The 23,262-nt window shown below is 37.1% G+C and overlaps 2 protein-coding genes across 2 annotated transcripts; one reads left to right on the top strand and one right to left on the bottom strand.

The window, feature by feature from the left end:
- Positions 1-14,807: 14,807 nt before the first annotated feature.
- Positions 14,808-16,858, top strand: LOC107043555. Its single transcript, XM_015265101.1, has 2 exons — positions 14,808-15,251; positions 15,428-16,858. The coding sequence occupies exons 1-2, from the start codon at positions 14,808-14,810 to the stop codon at positions 16,856-16,858; spliced, it is 1,875 nt and encodes a 624-aa protein (XP_015120587.1).
- A 1,069-nt stretch (positions 16,859-17,927) lies between these two features.
- Positions 17,928-21,103, bottom strand: LOC107043554. The gene is made up of 11 exons (XM_015265100.1): positions 19,638-21,103; positions 19,314-19,487; positions 19,173-19,193; positions 19,061-19,090; positions 18,866-18,913; positions 18,746-18,787; positions 18,590-18,619; positions 18,436-18,477; positions 18,282-18,311; positions 18,158-18,187; positions 17,928-18,056 (listed from the first exon to the last, which is right to left on the bottom strand). Exons 4-11 carry the CDS (start codon positions 19,073-19,075, stop codon positions 17,928-17,930), a joined length of 366 nt encoding a protein of 121 aa, XP_015120586.1. The 5' UTR covers positions 19,076-19,090; positions 19,173-19,193; positions 19,314-19,487; positions 19,638-21,103.
- Positions 21,104-23,262: the final 2,159 nt, after the last annotated feature.

Here is a 23,262-nt window from a genome sequence, read left to right as displayed (position 1 = left end):
AATCTTTTCAATAATAATAATGAAACAATATAATTCAATAAAATAATAAATTTCTGTGTCAATAATACTGCCTGGAGCTAAATTTGGATTACTGCAAGATCTTCAAGAAATGGATGAGTTAAAATTTCCTTTATATCGATCGAGGAAAATTTAGATTTTCGATCGGTTTTTATGTTTTTGAATATTGAATACAGAAAACATTTTAAATGAATAATTTCCGTAATTGGAAAAAGTCAATAGTTTGAGCATAAAAGGGAACTCAAAATATAGTTGATGTTTATGATTTAATTCGAGTTTTGTTTAAATTTGAAATAATTCGATTTTACGTTACAAAAATGTTGTACACGATTGTTTGGAGAAAAATGGAATATACTGAATAGAACTAAAAAAAAAATTTGAATATTATTCGTGCCTATATTTTAACGCGTAAATATCTAAATTGTCGATGAATTGAATTGAAAACGTTGATTTTATAAAAATATGAAATTCGAATAATTTCAATAAATTTAAGTTTTATGATTTAATTAATTTTTCTTTGTTATTTCAACAATTCACCCGAAACCTATCCCAAGCTATTTCCGAAAGGTATGCTTAAAAGAGGTAAAATTCTTTAAAATGTTATGGTTTTATTGGGATTTATTTGAACAAATCTTGGCAAAATCATGACGTAACAGCCTGACAATTCAAAAACCATACTTTCGTTAAATTTTTGCAATAATTTCGACCCGTTATACCGTGTCCTTGCGACAGGCATCCATATTCGACAGGGTGTTTAGAAGAAGATATTCGACCTTCCGGTAAAATGGATTTATACAAAAAATTGAGTATCTCCAGAACCACTTGGCCGATTGCGCCCATCCAAAATATAAATCTTGAATATCATGAGGGCTATCATCATACCAAATTTCAAAATGCTATTGTCATTTTTCATCAAGTTATCATACGTACAAGGAGGAAATAGCAAAAAAAAAGAAAAACGGAAATATCTCGGAATCTTTGTATGGACGGGTATATATATTTTTATTGATCTGTATAGTGTGCATCGAGACGAGTATTTTGAAATAGGAACAATTGAAATCCGTGCAGCAGTTCTTGAGATATTTGACAAAACATATTTACACAAAAGGGCAAATATATTTCTGGAATCGCAGGGCCGATTGCGCCAATCTAAAATAACAACCTTTATTATTGTAAGAGTTAGTACCATACCAAATTTCAACTCGCTAACCCAATTTTTTCTCAAGTTATCGTGCGAACAACAGTTTCAGCGAAAAAACAGACAAACGGCAATATTTCAGAAACTTTCCATGATCGGCATGTTTTGATTGGTCTGGATAGAGGTCATCGAGTTGAGTAGTTTGAAAAAAAAAGTGTCAAATCGGTACAGCAGTTTCCGAGATATTGATGAAAAATGAAATTTAAACAACTTGATATATCTCAGAAACTACTGGGCCGATTGAGCTGAACCAGCGCTTCAAAATAGAGTTTATTCATAGCTATCAGGGGCCTAAATTTCAGATTTCTATCTACCGATTTCACGGTATTTATGTTGAATTTTCGAAAAATTGGGCACCCAAAATCCAAGTTGTTACACACATACATATAGACATGACTGTAAAAACATAATTTTCTACAAATTAATCACCAAAAACCCAAATCTGCACATACATACATACAGACATGAATGAAACCCTAAAAACATCATTTCTTCATGTTTCATAACATGTTAAACCATTTGCAATCAAAATTAGAAAATCAAAAAATCGACCAAAAATAATGCTTCCATTGGGAAGCAAAACACGCAGAGGTTTGAGCCCATCCGACAGAAGACATGTGACCGTTATTTCATCTGTTATTTGCCTTTTTTATTTTTCATTTCTACCAATTACATTGGTAGTAGACTTCCGAATGGATTCGTAGGAATTTCATTATTTGGATTGAAAATGGACAATTTCTATCAAATTTTATGATTTTAAGCAAGCTATACTCTACACAGAGAAAAATATTTCATCAATATTTCATGACATGACTGTAAAAACATAATTTCTCCACGTTTCATGACATTCTACATTATTTCTGATCAAAATTAGCGAATCGAAAAATCCGTCAATTACAAGGCTTCCATTCGGTAGCAAAAAACGAGAATAACTCGAAACTTTGTATGAACCGGTATATATATTTTGATTGATCTAGATAGCGGCCGCCGAGACGAGTATTTAAAAAAAAAAATTGAAATCCGAAATAAATTTATACAAAAACTTGAATATCTCCAGAACCCCTTGGCCGATTGCGCTCATCCAAAATACGAACATTTGATATTATTAGGTGTATAACTTTATCTTTTGCTTTTTTTGTCAACAAATTTTTTATATTATAAAATATATAAATACTAGATCAATCCTCGAAATATCGTCCATCATTTTCGACTACCTTGCGCCATCGATCGGGCCACATATGAATGCCAGGTTACATACCAAAATTCCCCGGTCATAATTCCCCGCGTCAAAATTCTCGCGTCAGAATTCCCTGCGTCAAAATACCCCCGCGTCTAAATTCCCCAGGTCAATATTCCCTCCCTCAAAATACCCCCGTGTCAAAATTCCCCGCGAGGAAATCCCCCCGCAACAGAACTACCTTGAACAAAGAATCTCAATGAGAAAACGAAAATAAACACAAAATCAATTGAAAAAGGCATTGTACAATAGACAGATTGAGCATTAGAATCACAATAAGCACTCAGCAGGTGTGTCAAAAACACAAAGAACGCAAAATTCTACCGTAAAACCACACGGAGACAACAATTTATATCCATTGTAAATAGTTTACTTTCATGTTCAAACATACAAATCATAATCAATTTCATCAATTTAATAAAATTCATGTTGCCTGTTATTAAAATTTGAATAAAGATTTTCACGAACCAAATATATAATTTCAAAAAAACCGCATAAATACGCCATACGGGGAATTTTATCGGCAGGAATTATTGGGTTAGGAGAATTGGCGCAAGGAATAATAACATGAAGGAATTATGTCAGGAAGAAAAATGACGGGGGAAATTTCGACCAGGGTAATATGGGGCGGGGAATTTTGACGGGGGAATTTTGGCGTGTCACCCGAATGCCATCACGAAAAAAACTTGCAGGCTTTGAGATGATGAATTCATCGACGAATTTTCGTACATCGTCCAGAGTTTGGAAGCGGCATCCCTCCAAGGGATGCTGTATGGACCGGAACAGATGGTAATCAGAAGGGGCGAAGTCTGGTGAATAAGCCGCGTGCGGGACAACCTCCCAACCCAAGCTTAAAATTTTTTTTGACAAGGAACACTACGCAGGTGTCCCCCTCCGATTTCGATGAAACTTGAATATGTTATAGTAGACCCAAAACTAAGGGACACGTATTTTTTTTAGCTGCCCATATTGGGTTTTAGGGGGTGAAAGTGCCTTCTGAAGTTGACCACCTCTCGGGGTCATTTTTCGATTGCACGGATAAGGAAGCTTTTTGAACAACCCTTTCGCAGTGTATCATGAAGGTCACAAGGAATGATGAAAATGCGAGTTAGAATCGTCTCCGGGGGGTGAAATATGGAGGGTAAACTACCCGTGTGAAAATTAATTTTTCTCATAGAAAAAAAACTTTTGATGGAAATCCCATGAGATAAATTCCAATTGAAAAAGTAGAAAAAAATACAGAATACCTGTTTTGTTTTTTTTTAATCGAAATTTAAAACTTAAAAAATAGATTTGTCGTGAATTGCGAAATTTCAAACTTTTTCCTGTACAAAACGAAGCTTACGGCTAACGATGAGAGAAACCATTGGGACAAGATATAGAAGTGATGTCGGGGAGGTTAACTACCCTGGGGGGGGGATGTTTTTAAATAAGGGAGAAAAAATATCGATGAGAATTTTACGAAACACATTTCGTTCGAAAGCATGAGACAATTCAAAGCACATACTGCGATCTTTTCCCCAAATTAAAATTGAAAGTAAAATACTTTTTTTTTTATTATATACAAGTCTTCGATTTTTTCGTACATAAAAAAGATGAGTGATGAGTCTCTGGAACTAACACTTGGAGGCTAAATAACCTTTCTGGGAGTTATTTTTAATTATATTAGTGAACAGAAATCATTTGAAAGAGTAAAGAATAATAAGAAATATCGAAATTTGAACCCATGAAAATGTCCATTGCTAGTTATATATGAATTTTCGAATTCATCAGGTTTTTTAGAAATGTAACCACTCTGAAACCAAGCATAACGAAATAAATTTTGATACCTTGGTGATGATAATTAATTATGGACTAAAGACTTTATGATTTTGTTCCTCAAATGTAAATTAATATCATAGTCCATTAGGAGGACACTATCTGAAAAATGACGAACATAATTCTTCCATATCCTAAAACCATATACGTCAAGGGGTTGAATTTTTCCAGTAGTCCCCTTTGGTATCAACATAGTTAATAATTCTTTATTCGGAGGAGTAATTTCTTTCACGACTTGAGGACAGTGTTCGCTGCAGGAATCGATTAACAGTAGACTTCTAGGACCTACGTTTGGGAAAAAGACTTCCTTCAACCAGGTTTTGAAATGCTCTGAAAAATCAAGTACTAGATGATAATCTTAATTATTGTATAGAACATATCATGTTTGTTAGGTCTTAAATATTGTCATACGTGAAGTGAGTTTTCCAGATTTTGAAGCGGTGACGAACACATTCGCAGGTTTGAAGAGATTTTGCTCCACTATTGGACCGAAAGTTCCAGAAGGTTCATTCAAAACCAGGAAGAGAGGTGAAAGTAATTTTCCATCAGCAGAAATCGGAGGTTGTACTGTATAACTATGTGTCGTTGAAGTTATTGATTGTACGACGCACGCTACTTGTTTAGTACCTTCTTCAGCTAACGTTCGCCCTGAATGAATTTCCAATTGGAAACCACTTTGATCAGTATTATAAATGTTTTCTGGGCCATACGTATCGCAATAAGACCGAATTTTCAGGAGGAATTCGTCCGCTTCTTTTTGTAACTCTTCCCGAGTCTCTAATGTTTTTCTGGTGATGAATTTGTTAATCTTCCGGGATGTTATGCGGTGTGCTCGTTTGAAATAATGCAACCACCTGGACGAAGCTGTAAAACGAACGTCTTCGAAGCCGATTTCCTTCCGGGCTTGCAAGGCCCACCTTCGGAGGTCAGTATCGTGAAAAAGTTTAAAATTTCGCAATTCACGAAAATTCTTTTTTTTTCAAGTTTTAAATTTCGATTTAAAAAAAATCAAAACAGGTATTCTGTATTTTTTTCTACTTTTTCAAATGGAATTTATCCCATGGACTTTCCATCAAAATTTTTTTTTCTATGAGAAAAATGAATGTTCACACGGGTAGTTTACCCTCCATATTTCACCCCCCGGAGACGGTTCTAATTCGTATTTTTATCATTCCTTGTGACCTTCATGATACACTGCGAAAGAGTTGTTCAAAAAGCTTCTTTATGTGTGCAATCGAAAAATGACCCCGAGAGGTGGTCAACTTCAGAGAGCACTTTCACCCCCTAAAACCCAATATGGGCAGCTAAAAAAAATACATGTGCCTCAGTTTTGGGTCCCCTATAACATATTTAAGTTTCATTGAAATCGGAGGGGGACACCTGCGTAGTGTTCCTTGTGAGTCGCGCGAGCAACATGAGGTCGAGCGTTATCATGGAGCAGCATGACTTTCCGGCTCCCTTGTCTAGTAAATGGCCTCTTCTCATCAAGTACCTCGTCGCTCAATTTGTTTAATTGTCGACTGTAGCGTTCTGCAGTAACTGTCTGACCCGGTTCCAAAAGTTCATAATATAGTAAACCCTTCATATCCCACCAGATGCAGAGGACAACCTTCTTCATGTGAATTTTTTGTTGAGAAGTGGATTCTGATGATTGTCCGGGATCCACCCATGACTTTTTCCGTTTGAGATTAGCACAAAAAATATATTTTTCATCTCCCGTTACAATTTTTGACAAAAAATCTTTCTTCTGGCACTTGGCGAGCAACGAAAGGCACAAGTTCATGCGTTGGCCTAGGTTATGTTCAGTCAGTTCGTGTGGAACCCATCTTCCTACCTTTTGTATTTTTCCCATTGCGTGTAATCGTTTCGACACTGCTGTTTGAGTAACTCCTAGCTGAGCTGCAAGCTCTTTTTAGGTTTGCGTTGAGTCTTTGTCGAGTAATTCAATTCCGCATCTTCGAATTTCACAGGCTGTCCAGGGCGTTCTCGATCACTGAGATCGAAATTACTATCTTTACAGCGTCTATACCAATATTTACACGTATCATAAGATACAATATTACTCTCGAGAGTAGAACAAATCGAATGGCGGGCTTCAACGACTTTTTTTCCTTCTTGGAACTCGTAGAGAGTGCAGTACCTAATGTGCTGCGTATCGGTCGCTATTGTATAAACTACTGTTTTGTGAAGGTATACAGCTCTCCCAGACATGACATATAGCGTATTAAAAACAGGTCCACTCTTCACAATCGCCAACGGGCGCAAAAATATTCAAATTTTAAATAAGACACTGCGCTCCATGAAAAAAAAACAAGCAGGGGTAGAAGCCTATTTGATATAAGACGAATGACCGTTACTTTTTTTTCTTATTATGCTTTTTTTTCTTTTTTTTTCTACCAATTCCATTGGTAGTCCGGAGGGAAGCATATTAGAGATTAAAAGACTATTTCATTGAACGGTGATCAATGAAATGGTCTTTTAATCATAAAAGATGAGAACCAAATTCGATAGTGAGCCATCAATTTTTTATTCTCAACTCGCATTTATAAAATCATCATTTTCTGTTACTTTCCTTGTCAATAAAAGTATGTTGTTCTATTCTGATTCAATTATTTCCTTTGATTTGCTTCCATTAGCAAGAAATATGAATTCCACTCAAACCAGATCTCCACATTGTCACTGGGAAAGCATGGTCCGATGAAATCCATGCTATCGTCTAATTTTTTAAATAATGTCAATATATTACCTCACCCTCGCCCAATGCAATGATCCATACTCTACAGGATGTTCAGAAGAAAATATTTAACCTTTTAATAAAATGGATTTATACAAAAAAAATAATATCTCCTAAACCACTATGTCGATGGCACTGATTTAAAGTATGGACCTTTGGTATTATAAGATAAATATACATGTCAAATTTCAACTTCATATCGTTTTTCTGTCACAAGTTATCAACCGCACAAGAATGAGAAAAGAAAAAAAAAAGAAAAACGAGAATATCTCCAAAAGTTTGTATGGACGGGTATATATATTTTCAATGATCTAGATAGTAGCGATCAAACGAAAGCGATAGTTGCGGAAAAACCAAATTTAAACAAGTGATTATATCTCAGGAACTACTTGACCGATCGAGCTGAAACGAAGCACCTAAGTGAGGCTCATTCATAGCTATCATGAGCCGAAATTTCAAATTTTTAGCTGCAAATTTCACCGTATTTACGTTCAATTTTCTCAAATTGAATCTCCAAAAACCCGAATCTACACACACATTCATACAGACACCCCCCTAAAAACATAATTTCTTTACGTTTCATGACGTTATAGACCATTTGCAACCAAAATTAGAGAATCGAAAAATCGACCAAAAACAATGCTTCCCTTCGGAAGCAAAACAAGAAAGATTAAATTATATACCTCATATAAAAGCTAGAAGCATACCCAATTTCAAGGCGCTATCTCCAGTTTTTCTTGAGTTATCGTGCGCACAAGATTTATAATGAAACAAGCAGGTGTTCGAGCCTATTCGACAGAAAGCATGCGACCGCTTTTTTGCGTGATTAGTCTTGTTCTCCTTTTCATTTCTACCAATTCCATTGGTAGTAAGCTTCCGGAAGGATCTTTTCCTCGTGCCTGTGATAGGCATACGCATATGCCTGCCACAGGCACGAATACTAGTACTTTGCATAATACAAGGATTTTAATGAAAAAACAGAAAAAGGGAAATATCTCGAACACTTTGTATGAACACGTATAGACGTTTTGATTTCTTTTAATCGTTATTTTACATCGCTTCGACCCGGTTAGGGTATACTTCGATGATGATCAAGGCTTTAAATGGTTAGATCGCACCATTCTACCCGGCCGGGATTTAAACTCGGAACCTTTCGCATATGAGGCAACGAACTTACCCACTGCGCCAAAGACGTTTTGATTGATTTACATAGAGGACATCAAGAAGAATATTTTGAAAAAAAAAGTCGAATCGTTAGCGAGGTTTTGAAGGTATTCGACATGATAGATTTTCAGAAAAAGTTGAATATCTCTGAAACTACTGGTGCGATTGAGCCCATCTTCAATGCGAACCTTTGTTAACACGGGAGGAAGATTCTGTCCAAATTTCAAGTCGATATCTCGATTTTTGTACACGTTAGCGCGCGTACAAAGATTTTAATGAGAAAACAGAAAAAGGGGAATATCTCGAACACTTTGTATGAATACTTTGTATGATCTAGGTAGAGGACATCAAGTCGAATATTTTGAGGAAAAATAAATCTAAATCTGTCCAATAATTTTAAAAATATTCGTGAAAAACGATTTAAAATCGAATCGCTTCATCTCAAAAACTGCTTGACCGATCAGGCTGAAATTATGCACAGAATTATTCCTTATTAAGACCTATAATCTGACGAAATTTAAAATTTTTTTGAATTATTTTAGCCACTTAATTACTCAATTTTCTAAAAATTGACCATCGGGAAGGTGGCGGTGGACATATTCACATACAGACATGGTCGCCATATTTTTACCCCCGACGATCCCCAGAGGAGGGGTATATGCTTTTGACAAGTCCCTAGCGCCCATTCACTTGCGTTTGAATCCACTTTACTTCACGAAAACGGAATAAAAATAGTTGTGGCCATACTTAAACGAAAGCTGACACTCTGAGGATTCTACCCGATATTCACTCACTAGGATAGAAACTGGAGAGTGTTGGTACTGAGAGCTTCCGCAACGTTGAGGATATAAGCCATAAGCAACAGATGTTAACAAGGAAATCGGTCAGTAACTCAGACGATAAATATTAGGAACAGGGAATAAACACCAAATCTCGAGAAAAAATTAAAAATCGGGAAGGAAACATTATTATTGCGAAGCCAAGAAAATAAAAGATATGAATTTAATCTGGTGATTGAAAAAACGGGAAAGAAGGGAGCTGTGAGACTAAAGAACTCAATAACTAGAAACATGAAAAAAACGTAAAAAATGTAAAGCAAGAAATTTCTATAGAAAAAAATCTCAATAGTATAAGTTGTATAGAAAAATCGAATTCTATAGGTTCTTTCTATATAGTATTTTCCATTAAACATTTATATTGATGAAAAACTTGCAGAAAAGTTGCGGAATTTTCGAATAGAACCGACCAAAAATTAATGGAAAACTCTGAATACTTATTCCTTAATCCTTATTCTGTTTCATTGTGCGTCAGCCCTAATGTCCTAGGGTTTAAGTGTCGTAGTATTATATGTCTATGATAGTAACCTAGAATCTAGTGATTAAATCTAGGAACTTTTCATCACTTCTCTGTCTTACCATTGGGAACAGTGGAATAAACTGTTTACAACGGTCAAACATTTTAAATATCTTTATTTATTTTATCTTTATTTTATCTACAGGGTGTCCCATAGTATGTGACAAAAGTAAAGTGCGTTGTATACCGCAAGGTGACAGCGCAGTCTAAAGTCTAATATATGGTTGAAGTGGAGACTCTCCGCAAATTTCATCCATACTTCAGTCGCTCGCGAATAGAACACTAAAATGGAAAACCTAACCATTGAACAAAAAACATTCCTCATCAAATCATATTACCGAAGAGGATATTCAACTACTGCAGCAATAAGAGCATTTCATTCTAAGTATGGCACACACACTGCAGTGTCTGATTCGAGTCTCAGACGGTAAATAGAGTGAATGAACTGGATAATCAAATTTTTTTTTCTTTTTTTTTTTTTGAAGATTTATGCATTTTTCGACCAATTCATGGGTATTTTCAGGTTAATTGAGAAATTTGATCAATACGGTACACTAGACGATAGGAGGCATGAGAATCCTGGCCCTTCACCTACTGTAACCACAGAGGAGGTTATCCGCACAACTGAAGAACATTTCAAAAAATATCCAAATGATACTCTTCGAAAGGCTTCCCAAACCTTCAAAGTCTAGAGAACTTCACTTCACCGTATCTTAAAAGTGTTTTTAAACTTCCATCCCTACAAAATTTCTGTACATCAATTTTCAACTGAAGAAGCGATGGTTCGTCGTGTGGAATTTTGCCAAGACCTTTACAATCTTTTTGAATCCAAGGGGATGAAGACACAGAATATCATCTTCTCTGACGAAGCACATTTCTACTTAGGTGGCTTGGTAAATAAACAAAATTTTCGCTTTTGGGGGACTGAGTCACCTCACGTCGTTGAAAACAAGTCCTCACACCCGAAAAAAGTTACTGCATGGGCGGCAGTTACCATAAAGGGTGTTTTTCTTGAATTCCTCGAGGGTCGGACAATTGATGCCGACATTTACTGTTAGTTCTTGAAAAAGAACTTCTTTTCTTGGGCACGAAAAAATCAATTAGTCAAGAATTTCTACTTCATGCAAGATGGTGCCGCCCCACACAGGACTACTGGAGTATTTGAAACACTTTTTTTCCGTTTACGGCACTCGTGTGTTAGGTTTAGGTTACCCTAAGTATGCCCATGGGGGCATGGAATGACCGCCTTACAGTCCTGACTTAAATCCCTGTGATTTTTGCCTGTGGGGTTTTCTCAAGGACAAGTGCTATGAAAAGCATCCGACAACTGTGGAAGAACTGCAAGACGCAATTAGGGATGCTGTCTGAGCTATTGATGAAAACATAATACAGCGCATCTATACCAGCTTGGAGCGTAGGATAGAGTTCTGTAGTACAAGTGATGGCGTACACTTGGAAGGGATTGTATTGTAATTTGCCGAATGTTCTGTGTACAATAAAAAAAACAACAATTATTTACACTTAACCGTATTCAAGTTATTCGCAATGTACTTTTGACACATACTATGGGACATCCTTTATCAATTAATCCTGCGGTTAATTGATCAATTATTAATTGTTTCACAGTGAAGAATATAGAATAAACCGTGTTAATCAATAGGTCGTTTTAGTGGACGGATGAACATTGGAATTCGTGATAATAATTGAGTAATAATTGAAGAATTTAAACTGGGTGAGTAAATTGTTGACTTATTATTAGAAATTATCTAGATTCATCAATCAAGGAATCATTATTGATTCGGAGTGAAGGGGAAAATCAACATTGAATTCTGGACTACGATGCAATTAAGGTATTATCTAAGCCTCGAAGTCACAAATCGTGTGCAGTTCATTTAAGTGATGAAAATTTTATCAGTGATCCTCATAATGATAAAATAGGACCATCAGGGACGTATTCGTCACTGGGAATCGTCCACGACAATAACGTTTTGTGAATAATATATACGATTGATTGGGCACAATCGCTCAGAAAATATAGTTCAATGATTATTTTTCACGGTGGTATATTTTTTTCGATGGGTCTGTTGAGGATTTTTGTCGGGAAGCAAAAATACCTTGGACATTTCTCGCTTTTCACCCCGTACTCAATGCATCATATTCATTTCTAAATAGTTATGTTTCGTCGATTAGACTATCAAAATCAATAATAAAATGTCAGAATATAGGTGAAATAACTGTGTTTCAGGTGGATCCAAGAAACGGGAAGTCTTTCGTGGGACTCGAGGCTTATATAATACCTTAATTAATCTTTTTTCTTTGACTTCCATTCAGCAATGATTCCATAACCTCTACATTATTGGAGAATACCGTACTATTAATTATTCCTTTTTTTTTCTTTCCCTCATGAATATTATGCTCGTCATGATGATCATACTTATTTTTTTAAATTCACAGATTAGAATCCAGCCCTCAGGGAAGAAGGAGGAAAAGTTAGACTACATCTAGTAAGCATAAATTGAGAATTTCTCAAGGACTCCTCCATGGAGTTTGTGTAGTTCTTCAGTGCACGTATGAAATATTTTGTTTCACCTCTATCGCGATAACTCGATATATATATAATCACCAGATCGTTCTGTCATTTGTATTTTCTTTGTAATCTTCATTTTCACTTTCGAATCAAATGATCGAATTTCTTAGAGTTGTTGTGGAATTAATTGAGAATTAGGGCGGGTGTTGGTCAATTTCAGTTTTTTCTTCCAGTGTGGATCACTTTCTATCAGTAATACTAGATTTTAAAAATGGGGATAGGTCCGAAAACGAAAAAAGGTAGGCGTTCAATGAATGTTAGAGATGCTGAAAGAGATGAACAAAAGCAAATTCGATTGCTCAAACAAGCCATCCGTAATAAGGCTCGACGACTTGAAAAGAAAGATCGTAATGATAGGAAAGGCGAAGCAATATAAAAAAAAACGAGGACTGAGAACCATTTTGATGGGATGCGCATCTCATGCGATTACTTTAATATACAACAAAATCAATTGAATAATGGTACAAATGGATCTCCACAGCATCAGTATCAACACTATGAAGAGCATTCCCTGGGCGATACAACCAATCTTCATCAGAATAGATGTTCAGATGGTAACCATAACGGAATTGAAATATGTGATAAATTGCACTCGTGGAGAATTGTCGTCAATATTACGTTACTATTGATAATCTTAAGAATGCTCTTAGCACTTTGAAACGTATCAATCCTTTATATCGTGATGTAGAGGTTAATTTCAATTCAGTCAATTCAGATCTTTCAGAAATTTGGCAAGTTAGATTAAATTCCGGTGAAAATATAGCTGAAATTCATGTCCGAGAAGAAACCCATCATACTCAATTGGAAATCGAGGAGATTGCCGGTGGGCGAGCTATCGTGCGTGGCTCATTTCATCATGGCCACCCAAGATTCTCAGAAGATAGTAGAGGAAAACAATGTACAGCAAACGCAGCAGTAGATATTGCGGCGTCAAAATTGGAAGATTCTCCCAGATGGACGCATAATTTTATTGATAATTTGTTGATGACTGGCGACAGACTCTATCGTGACTCGATTATGCATCGCAATCAACCTCATCCTGATGAAATTGATGTGCAATATTTAGAAGTGAGTGGATTGCAGATAAATGTGGCAATATTAGGGAATCATTGCCAACTAGTTATTGACGAGCGTTTCGAGAATCAAATTCATGGTAATCTAGAAAGAATTATAGACCCACAGTATCATCCGTCACTCCTTAATGGGTTGAGACGGTTCTTTGATTCTGCAACTTCTGGTATTATAACATCGAAGGGATTCTCGTTCGCTATTTGGTCTCAGAATGACATTTTTTGGATGTTCGATTCTCACTCACGGGGAGCTAAATGTAGACAAGGACAGAAGGATACTGCATGTTTGATGAGGTTTCCTCGAATAGAATCATTAGCACTCATGTTAAAGAGTAATATACCGAAATCCAATAACGATCAGATTGCTGGACTGTATTCAATTATTCCTCTTGACGCGACTGTCATCCCTCAAGTTGATGAGATACCCCATTCTAATGAATCCAATATTGGAGAAAACAATCCAAACTCTTCAGAACAACAATCTGTTGGAAGTTATACTGTCATCGAACAGAGGGCAAGCGAAATGATGAACTCCGAACGTAATATTACGGACCAGAATCTGCGCCCTCTAGAGAGAGAATTAGTCGATAACAACATTCCACAACCCCAAAATATTGATAATAGTAACTGTTATCAATCTAGTTCGCAAAACGATACAAACTCACGGCTCAATAACAGTCAATTATCAGCGTCAGAACAATCGAATTTGATCAGTACTTCTATGCCTCAGTTATTCGGTGGTCGTATACCAGCCGCTGATGAAGTTATTGAAGGAATGGAACCAGAACGAGCTGTTCCGTTATTCAATTTGAAGAAGAAAACTACGGCTCCCCTCAATTTTAGAGTGGAAACGAGAGCTGAAGAATTATGCTGGTGGCATTTGTTTCCCCATGGTCGAGGTGGCCTTCGTGATGATAGACGTCAATATTCAATTACACCTCTTGATTACTATCAAGCGAGAATCATGGGAGAAGATAATCGTTTTCAACGAAATGATTGTGTTTTATGCGCTTTCTGTTGTGGAACAACACCGTACCCAGCAAAATGTTTCAGTGATGTTTCGAATGCGACAAAATGGTAACCAATCTGAAGATTTGGTCGAAAATATCTTTCTCAATAAGCGGTCGATACGTGGATCTAATGCTTATTGGCAATCAGCACTAAGTGATTTGCTGGCGACGGTTCGAAATTTGGGCCCTCCGCAATGGTTTGTCACACTCAGTTGCAATGATCTTAACTGGCCCGATATGCCTAAAGCTTTACTAATTGCGGATAATCGTCCAAACGTAGATCCTGAATCATTGACATTTTCCGAAGTGCAGCATCTAGTGGAGCAATATCCAGCAGTTTTATGTCGACAGTTCATGGTAAGAGTTCATGCAATCATAAGATTTCTCCAACATCATAACGACGTATTTGGAGGAAACCTTGTTGATTATTGGTGGAGAATTGAATTTCAGAATCGAGGAAGCCCTCATTTACATAGGGTTTGTTGGACTGAAGGTATACCTCCATTTGACGCTCCAGGAGGGATTGAATTCATTGATAAAATTATATTATGTTCATTGAATACAGGTGATGAGAAACTCAATGGGCTAGTATCCAGAGTACAAATGCACAAGCGTACAATGACCTGTCACAAGAATAGAACTGATCAAGCATGCCGCTTTAGCTTTCCAAAGAAGGTATCTGAAACGACCAAATTATCAGGCCCTGAAGAATCTATACGAAATAAAGGACGATGCTTCGTATTCAAGCGTACTCAAGCAGAAATAAATGTCAATACCTACAAACCTAAGTTACTCAGAGTTTGGGAAGGAAATATGGACATACAAACTTGTGGAAATGTTATTGCTCTCGCCTATTACATTCCTAAATACATTTCGAAGAGTAAACCTGCCGGTGGAGATCACGTTGTCAGAGAAGCTGTTCAGAGAGCTAAATCTTACGGTGGGGGTATTGGCAGGCAGCTTTATGCTGTTTCAAATGCAATACTTAATCAGAGACATGTGTCGGCTTCAGAATGTGCCTTTAGGTTATGTCACTTGAAATTGAGAAATAGTACCAGAAAGGTAGTTTTCGTAAACACTTGCAAGCCCGAAGAACGTTATCGTGTACTACGCAATGACCTCTGTGATGTCCATTTGAACATTTTCGATCGATACGTTAATCGTCCAGATAGTTTAGAAGGAATTAGTCTTGCGGAATTTGCGGTCCATTATGAAAATCAACGAAAAAGAATTTTCAGGAGGACGAAGATGATGGTGATCCGGAAGTTTATGATACTGGTGAACCACAGCTGAGAATTCGGTATATTACTCTCAAAAATGGAATGCGAATGCAGAAACGTTCACGAGCTGCTGTATTGAGAACGCGATATGTTACTCTAATTGGTGATAGGGAAGGCTATTTTTATAACTATCTAGTAGTTCACGTGCCCTCCAGAAACGAAGGCGAGGTGTTAGAAGAATATGAAAGTGCTGAAGAAGAATTTATTGCACAGCAGCATTTACTACGACCTTTGCAACCGGGACAAAATATTCAAGAGTTCCGGAATATTGAACAAGAGCTACAGACAGTTCTGAGACAGATCGCAGCACTAGATATGCCCGATGAACAGAATGATGAGAATCAGCAAGGGCATTCCTATGATGTTGTAAGGGGGATGTTTGATGAGTGCAACCCTGAGATAGGTAATATAGAGATTGCGGATAACGAAGATCCTGAAGACAGAGATATGTCGGAAGATGACTATCTACACAATATAAGGAGCATGAACGTGGAACAGAGACGTTTATTCACCACGATTCGAGATAGGATACGTCAGGAGCTGAACAACGGAAATGATGAAAGTTCTGACAATGAACCACTCAAATTATTTGTAACTGAAGGCCCCGGGTCAGGGAAGACGTTTTTATTGAAGATGATTGTTGAGCTAATTAAACGTGGTTATGCTCCTCCACTAGATCCAATGTTGAAAACCTGTTTTGTTGAAGTTGCGGCACTCACCGGCGTAGCAGCTCGTTTGGTGAACGGCCATACACTGCCCTCAACATTTGCCTTCCAGATTGAGAAAGGAAAAGCTGCTGTATATCGTCAAATGACCGATCAACGACTAGAAGAGGGTCGACGTCGCTGGCGGCATATACATTGGCTCATCATCGATGAGGTTTCGATGGTTTCATATGAAATATTACGGGCTGTCCATTTACGTCTCCAAGAACTGAAGAATAACACTTCACTATTTGGAGGAATTAATATCCTTCTGTTTGCAGATATAATGCAATTGCCACCAGTCCGAGGCCACTGGTGCTTCGAGAAATGGTCACATTTAACAGCTGAACCACATGTATGGCGATTTATTGGATTATGTGGACTAACAACAAATATGCGACAACGAGGTGACACGGATTTCATATGTTTGCTCAACAATTTGCGAGTGGGTGAATTCCTCATGCCTCAATATGAAATCTTATTGAAGCAAACAGGCCTTCCAGAAGTCAATGATTTTGCTGATGATAAAGCTGTTCGTATTTTCCCCACTCTGAAACTTGTCGATGGATATAATGATAAAATGATTGCCAAATTGAGTGAGCGTGAAGGAATGTACGTATGCAATGCCAGAGACGAGTCCCGCGAACCTGGAACATATGGCCAAACCCCAAATCGTCTCAATTGACCCGAATAATACAGGTGGCTTACTGACCTCCATGAAAATTGCAGTTGGAGTTCGTGTAATGCTACGATCAAATATCAAAGTCAGTGAAGGTCTTGTAAATGGAAGTATGGGTGTTGTTCGTGGATTTGAATGGAATGCCTTGCGTAGAGATCAATTGGAAAATGGAGAGTTACCGAAAACAGTTTTGATACAATTTGATGATGCTAGCATTGGGCGGAGTTATAAGAACGATGCTGGATTGGTGAGTATTCAGCCGGTCTCTGTAACATATCAAGCCAATAAAGGCTATGGAAATGTCGAGCGTGTTATGCTTCCGCTGATTTTGAGTTGGGGTGTAACGGTTCACAAATTGCAAGGGGTTACAGTCGACCGAGGAGTTGTCTACTTGGGAAAAAAAATGTTTGCGAAAGGTCAAGCTTACGTCGCTCTAAGCAGAGTACAATCGGTGGACGGTGTTATAATAAGCGAAATCGATCAGAATAAATTATTCAACAATCCTCACAACCAACAAGCATTGGCAGAGTTGCAACGGCTACGTGGTTCCAGACAGGAATAATCTCTTCTAGACTTCGTCAGCTCCATGCGACTTTGGCTGCTTTATGCGACTTCGTTTGCTTTATGAGACTCCGTCTGCTTTATGCGACTCTGTCTGCTTTATGCGACTTTGTCTGCTTTATGCGACTTCGTCTGCTCTATGCGACTCTGTCTGCGTCAGGCGACTTAGTCTGCTTTATGCGACTTTGTCTACTTTATGCGACTACAACTGGTTCTCATGATCAACATAATCATACAGATTCTCCCTTCTAATGCAATTATTTTTATTTTGCAGATTGTTTGCAGCTCATCGTATAATCATGCAGTGAGATTTGTCAACAAGGTGCGAAATACTCCAATTCATTAGTTGGCGATATTGCGATATTGAGACTATGATTCAATGACTTTTTTCAATTCTAGGAATCGTACAATGGAGGAATATGGACTGCGGTGGAATGGCTAGAAGGAAAGGTCACTGATGGCATATACAAAAATAAGAGAATGAGAACTCAGCGGATATTTGTCAACTTTTTTTTTATTGAAAATTGAATAACGACATATCAATTAAAATTATATGTCTTGTTGATGACACTTGACGTTGCCTTTTCCTCCCTCCTCTCTCGACGCTGTCTCCCCCCATTGACACCACGACTTCGAATTGGTCCTGTCAATTGAAAATTATAAAAATTGAATGACAGCTCGATATTTTTTTCAGTATGAATAGGTGTTTTGAAGAGCCCACATTGATGTGAAACTGAAACTAACCGTGATTTTGTTCCTGAGGAATGTTTCGTCCTGTAAAAGCAAAGAGCAAATTCCAATGAGCGATTTTCTAGGAAGCTGAGTACTGGGAGACATCTACAAAGAAACAAATACCAATGAAGCTCACCTTGATCTTGCTCTCGGCCCTGGTTTCGTCCTGTCAAGCAGAACCATATTTTCATAAGTTATCCACTTAAAAAAATTTATGGGTGAATTTTTTCTGAGAAGTTGAGTGCTCAAAAAAAAAATAATATCAACGGATGAAAAAAAATCATATTCACCTCTAGCCTGCTCTTGTGGTCTGTACGGACCCTGGTTGTGCCCTATGAAGCAATAACGAAAGACATAAATTAGCATCGGAAGTGAAGGAGTGATTTTCTGGGAAGTTGAGTACCGGAAGAGATCTACCAAGAAGCAAATAACAATGAAGCTCACCTCGATCTTGCGCTCGACCCTGGTTTCGTCCTGTCAAGCAGAAAGATATTTTCATAAGTTATCCACTTCAAAAAATTTATGGGCAAATTTTTCCTGAGAAGTTGAGTGCGAAAAAAATTAATCGTATTAACGGATGAAGAAAAAAATCATATTCACCTCTGGCCTGCTCTTACGGTCTATACGGACGCTGGTTGTGTCCTATGAAACAATAACGAGAGACATAAATTAGCATCGGAAGTGAAGGAATAGATGAAGAGCTGTGGAAAAACTACTCACCTCTCTCCTGTTGCTGCTGTTGTTGACGATACTGGTTCTGATTTTGTCCTAGAAAAAAAAATCAGTTATGTGTAATAATTATTGATAAAAAAAAAATGAGTAATAATTCATTGTCATGTAGGAATATATTGATGTTTTCCCTATTCAGGGACACTGAGAGAATCGAAGAGTTTATAAAATCAAACAAATTCTTACCTCGTGGCTATCCATGTCCGTGATTTCGTGCTGAAATTAGTAAGAAAAATTCAGAGTATGAAGGGAAAAGTATATAATATTGACCGATGTGAGTGCTAAGGCTGCTGCTCACCTTGCCTCTGAAAGCCAGGTCCTGTAAGAGAGCAAAAATAAGCGAAATTAGAGTGGTTCATATGATGACAATAACATTAGAACTTGAGTTATTTATTAAATATGTTCAAATGATGTAGTGAGTTCCAACACTGATGCTAACCTCGGGGTGCGTGCTGTGGCACCTGGTGCTGGCATTGCATCAGGAAATTATACTCCCTTTGGAGTCGCCGATTTTCCTGCTGCATCTCCTCCGTGGCCTGGTGCTGCTGAGCCAGTAGCTGCTTCAGCTGCTGTATCCTGCCCTTCATCGCCGCAAACTGATCTGCATAACCAGCTATAATTGACAAATGTATGAATGATCGTCAGAAAATTACATTTTAATAGAATAAGTGATTTCTATATCCCTAATTACACACCAAGGTAAATATTCAAGATAGCTCATCAAAGACATAATTGTCAAGTTACGTGGAGAATAGATACTTACATCCATAATTTCCCTGGAAGCTCATCTTTGAAAAGTCTCTGAAAAAAACGGAGAATAAAGATGAAATCCATTCGTAGAAATGAATGATTGTAGATGCTCGTGTAATCATGTGACACTTGCTCAACCCTGTATGAATACACCCCCCCCCTCATCACTATATTCATTAAACAGATCTCTCACACAACCAGATTTCAACAAATTATGCCCATAGAATTATTAGTTGTGTGATTCAATCCAACGTGAAAATCATTTCAATTCTAGTGACAGATTCAATAGAATGAAATGACGTGAGTATAAAAAGACCAATTACTGACATGGAAATAGTTACCCCGGTCGACTCCAGACGCAGAACTGAGGATTCAGCTGGGCCACTAATGCTCCGAACCCTCGAAGAAAATATTGACATTGGGTAAACATTCCCTGATGAATCAAACCCAGAGTTAACCCAGACATAACTTTGGGATTATGGAAATTTCCCAGAGTTTGTCTCTCTTTTCCCTGGGGGTTTTCCATGAACCCTGAGATAACTCTGGGTTAACTCTGGGTTTAATCCATCAGGGTTGCCTAGCGCATTTATGTAGGAATGACAATCAAGAGAGAATGCGGTCAAGAGGTGGGTAACTCTTATATACCCATAGAGGGTTAACCGAAAAAACACATTTCGTGAGATATTTTGAGCATCCAATCACGTTAATCAACAAACATGCACAAGAATTGAATTGCATTGTTTGCATTCCACAATCAATTAACACTTAAGTCTTCCAGAACAACGAGAAAAAAAGAAAATACAAAAAAAAAATCTGTACTTACGTCGATTTTGATCACTAGTTGTTTCTTTTTGCAACAAGTAAACACCTCTGTCCTTTGACTTAATATTCATGAGCGATTCGAGAGAATTCGGTACTTCTGGCGGTTCTTATGAATCATAGTATACCAACTCCTCTTTCGCATAAGTCACTACCACTGTTAGGGCTGACGCACAATCACATAAACAGGAATAAGGAACGAATATAAGGAATAGAACGGGGGAATAGAGAACAAAGGGCGTTCCGGTTTAGCGTTCCTACTATTCATTATCAATTTCTTATGCCTCTTCTGTTCATTGTTACCGACCGTCGGTAGAACATAATAGACGCAATGATGTGAATGCGATTTCACACGCCGAAAAATTGAATTGAGGATTCAAAAATTAACCCGAAAATTAACAGTCGGTGAATATTGGATTACCTCTTCATCAACAAGCTCTCGATAATAGAACAGATCGATAAATGATTGGATAATATATAGAAGAAAATTAAAGAATAGGAGGATGGGAAAGAATTGCAAGCCGAGAGAGAGAGAAACAAAAAATGTCGAGAAAAAAATAAAAAACTGGAGGGACAAATTATCAATAACAACCGAAGATCAGAAAAATGACTTATTGATTCTTTAAAAAGCGGAAAATAAAAAACATGAAAAACTGAAAAATTAAAAATTAAAAACCCCCGTCGAAAAAGCTCCTCTTCGTTGAAAAACTAAAAACAAAAAATTGAAAATTGAAATTCCTCGACAAAGAAGTAATTCTTGATTGGAAAAGAAATTAATAAATAATAATTAAAAACCCCCGATGAAAAAGTTATTCGCTATCGAAAAACTCAAATAATAAAAAAAAAAAACTGAAAAACCTAAAATTGAAAAATTAAAAATTAAAAACCCCCGACGAAAAAGTTCCTATTCGTGGAAAAACTAAAAAAAAAAATGGAGAATTGAAATCCCTTGACAAAGAAGTAATTCTTGATTGAAAAAAAAATTGATTAAAAAAAATAATAAAAACAGAAAACGGAAAACTGAAAAATTGAAAATTGAAAACCCTCTACAAAAAAGTCCGTCTTGAACAGTTAAAAAGAGGAAAATAAAAAATCTGAATACAAATGAGACAATTTTGATAACTGAATCAATTCTTGATAACAGAAGGAACAGCAGAAAAAATGTGGGGACACTAGAATTTTCGAGAAGACGAAAATGAAATTTCAAAATACGAACTGAAAAAGTTTGACAGAAAATGCAATTTTTTCGTAACAGAAGAACAGAAGAAACAGCAGAAAAGAATCAGGGGGGGGGGTACCAGAATTTTCATGAAGAGAAAAATGAATAATCAGAATACAAATTGGAATAATTTTACAAAAACTGCAATTTTTTTTGTCACAGATGAAATAGTATAAGAAAGTCGGGGGGACACCAAAATTTTCGCGACTCCATGTGTCCCCCTGACTTTTTTCTACTATTTCTTCTGTGACAAAAAAAATTTCAGTTTTTGTAAAATTATTCCAATTTGTATTCTGATTATTCATTTTTCTCTTCATGAAAATTATGGTGTTTCTTCTGTTCTTCTGTTACGAAAAAATTCCATTTTCTGTCAAACTTTTTCAGTTGGTATTTTGAAAATTTAATTTTCGTCTTCTCGAAAATTCTAGTGTCCCCCATTTTTTCTGCTGTTCCTTCTGTTATCAAGAATTGATTCAGTTATCAAAATTGTCTTATTTGTATTCTGATTTTTTATTTTCCTCTTTTTAACTGTTCAAGACGGACTTTTTTGTAGAGGGTTTTCAATTTTCAATTTTTTCATGTTTCAGACCATTTTACATTATTTCCAATGAAAGTTGGAGAATGTAAAAATCGGACGATTACAAAGCTAACCATTCGGAATCAAAAAAATCGAAATTGGTCTATTAGTGTTGAATTGGGCGCCTTACGCGAGTCTCCTTGTTACCGACAGTGTGGCTGACTGTGTCGCCAAGGCGCCGTTGCGCCTCTATGAGACATACTTGTACTTTGGACCACTTGTGCCTCGACCGTTGTCGCGTTACGTTGCTGAATAAACTTAATTATATTTACGATAATGAAACTGTGTTTAATCATTCTTTCAATCCTAAATAACTCTTCAGGTTAGGGGCCCAGCACGCTTCCACTGCGCGTGATTAAATTTATCATAAATTAAGGGATTGAAAGCAATAAATCGAAAATTCCAAAAAGGACGCTATCGAGCGGTCGGGCACGTGTTCGGGTGGATCACACGCGATACAGAGGGATATCCAGAAAGGAAAAATCGAGGCGAGCTGGGTGAGTGACGACAGACGGGAAGAAAAATGAAAAGTACTCAGAGAAAATGTAAGTACTGAAAAATGCATTACTTAAGTGAAGTGAATTGGTGAGAACGAAAAATAGAAGTGATCAAAATGGCGGCCGGAAATTAATTGTCCACGACGCCGACCTGAAATTGAGATTTTTAGACTGAAAAGAATTAATAAAGAAATCCAATTAAGTTCCCAAAAAATCACTGAAAAGCAAGAAATATCTTTTGTCATAAATAAAATCATATTTAGAGAAAAACAAAAGAAGAAAGCCAAGTGACGCCGTGACAATAATTTCTCGGCGGTGAAGGCAAGCACGGGTTTCAACAGGCTTCAATAAGTAGATGCAAAGGGTGGGTTGCGCGTGCAACCGGGGTGCGTCTGAGAGAGGGATGACAGCAGTCCCACACACATTGCTCGAGCAAGGCGAGAACAATAAGAAATAGAAAGAAAAACGAAAATTGGTGTGAGTATAACAATTGGTGTGAAAAACAACGATTCTCTCTCTCTCGGCC

This window comes from Diachasma alloeum, unplaced genomic scaffold (genome assembly GCF_001412515.2).
Source record: "Diachasma alloeum isolate Michigan unplaced genomic scaffold, Dall2.0 Dall_scaffold_00599, whole genome shotgun sequence".
Lineage (NCBI taxonomy): Eukaryota > Metazoa > Arthropoda > Insecta > Hymenoptera > Braconidae > Diachasma > Diachasma alloeum.
Note: the sequence above shows the minus strand (reverse complement) of the source record. Positions and strands in the feature narration are given on the sequence as shown.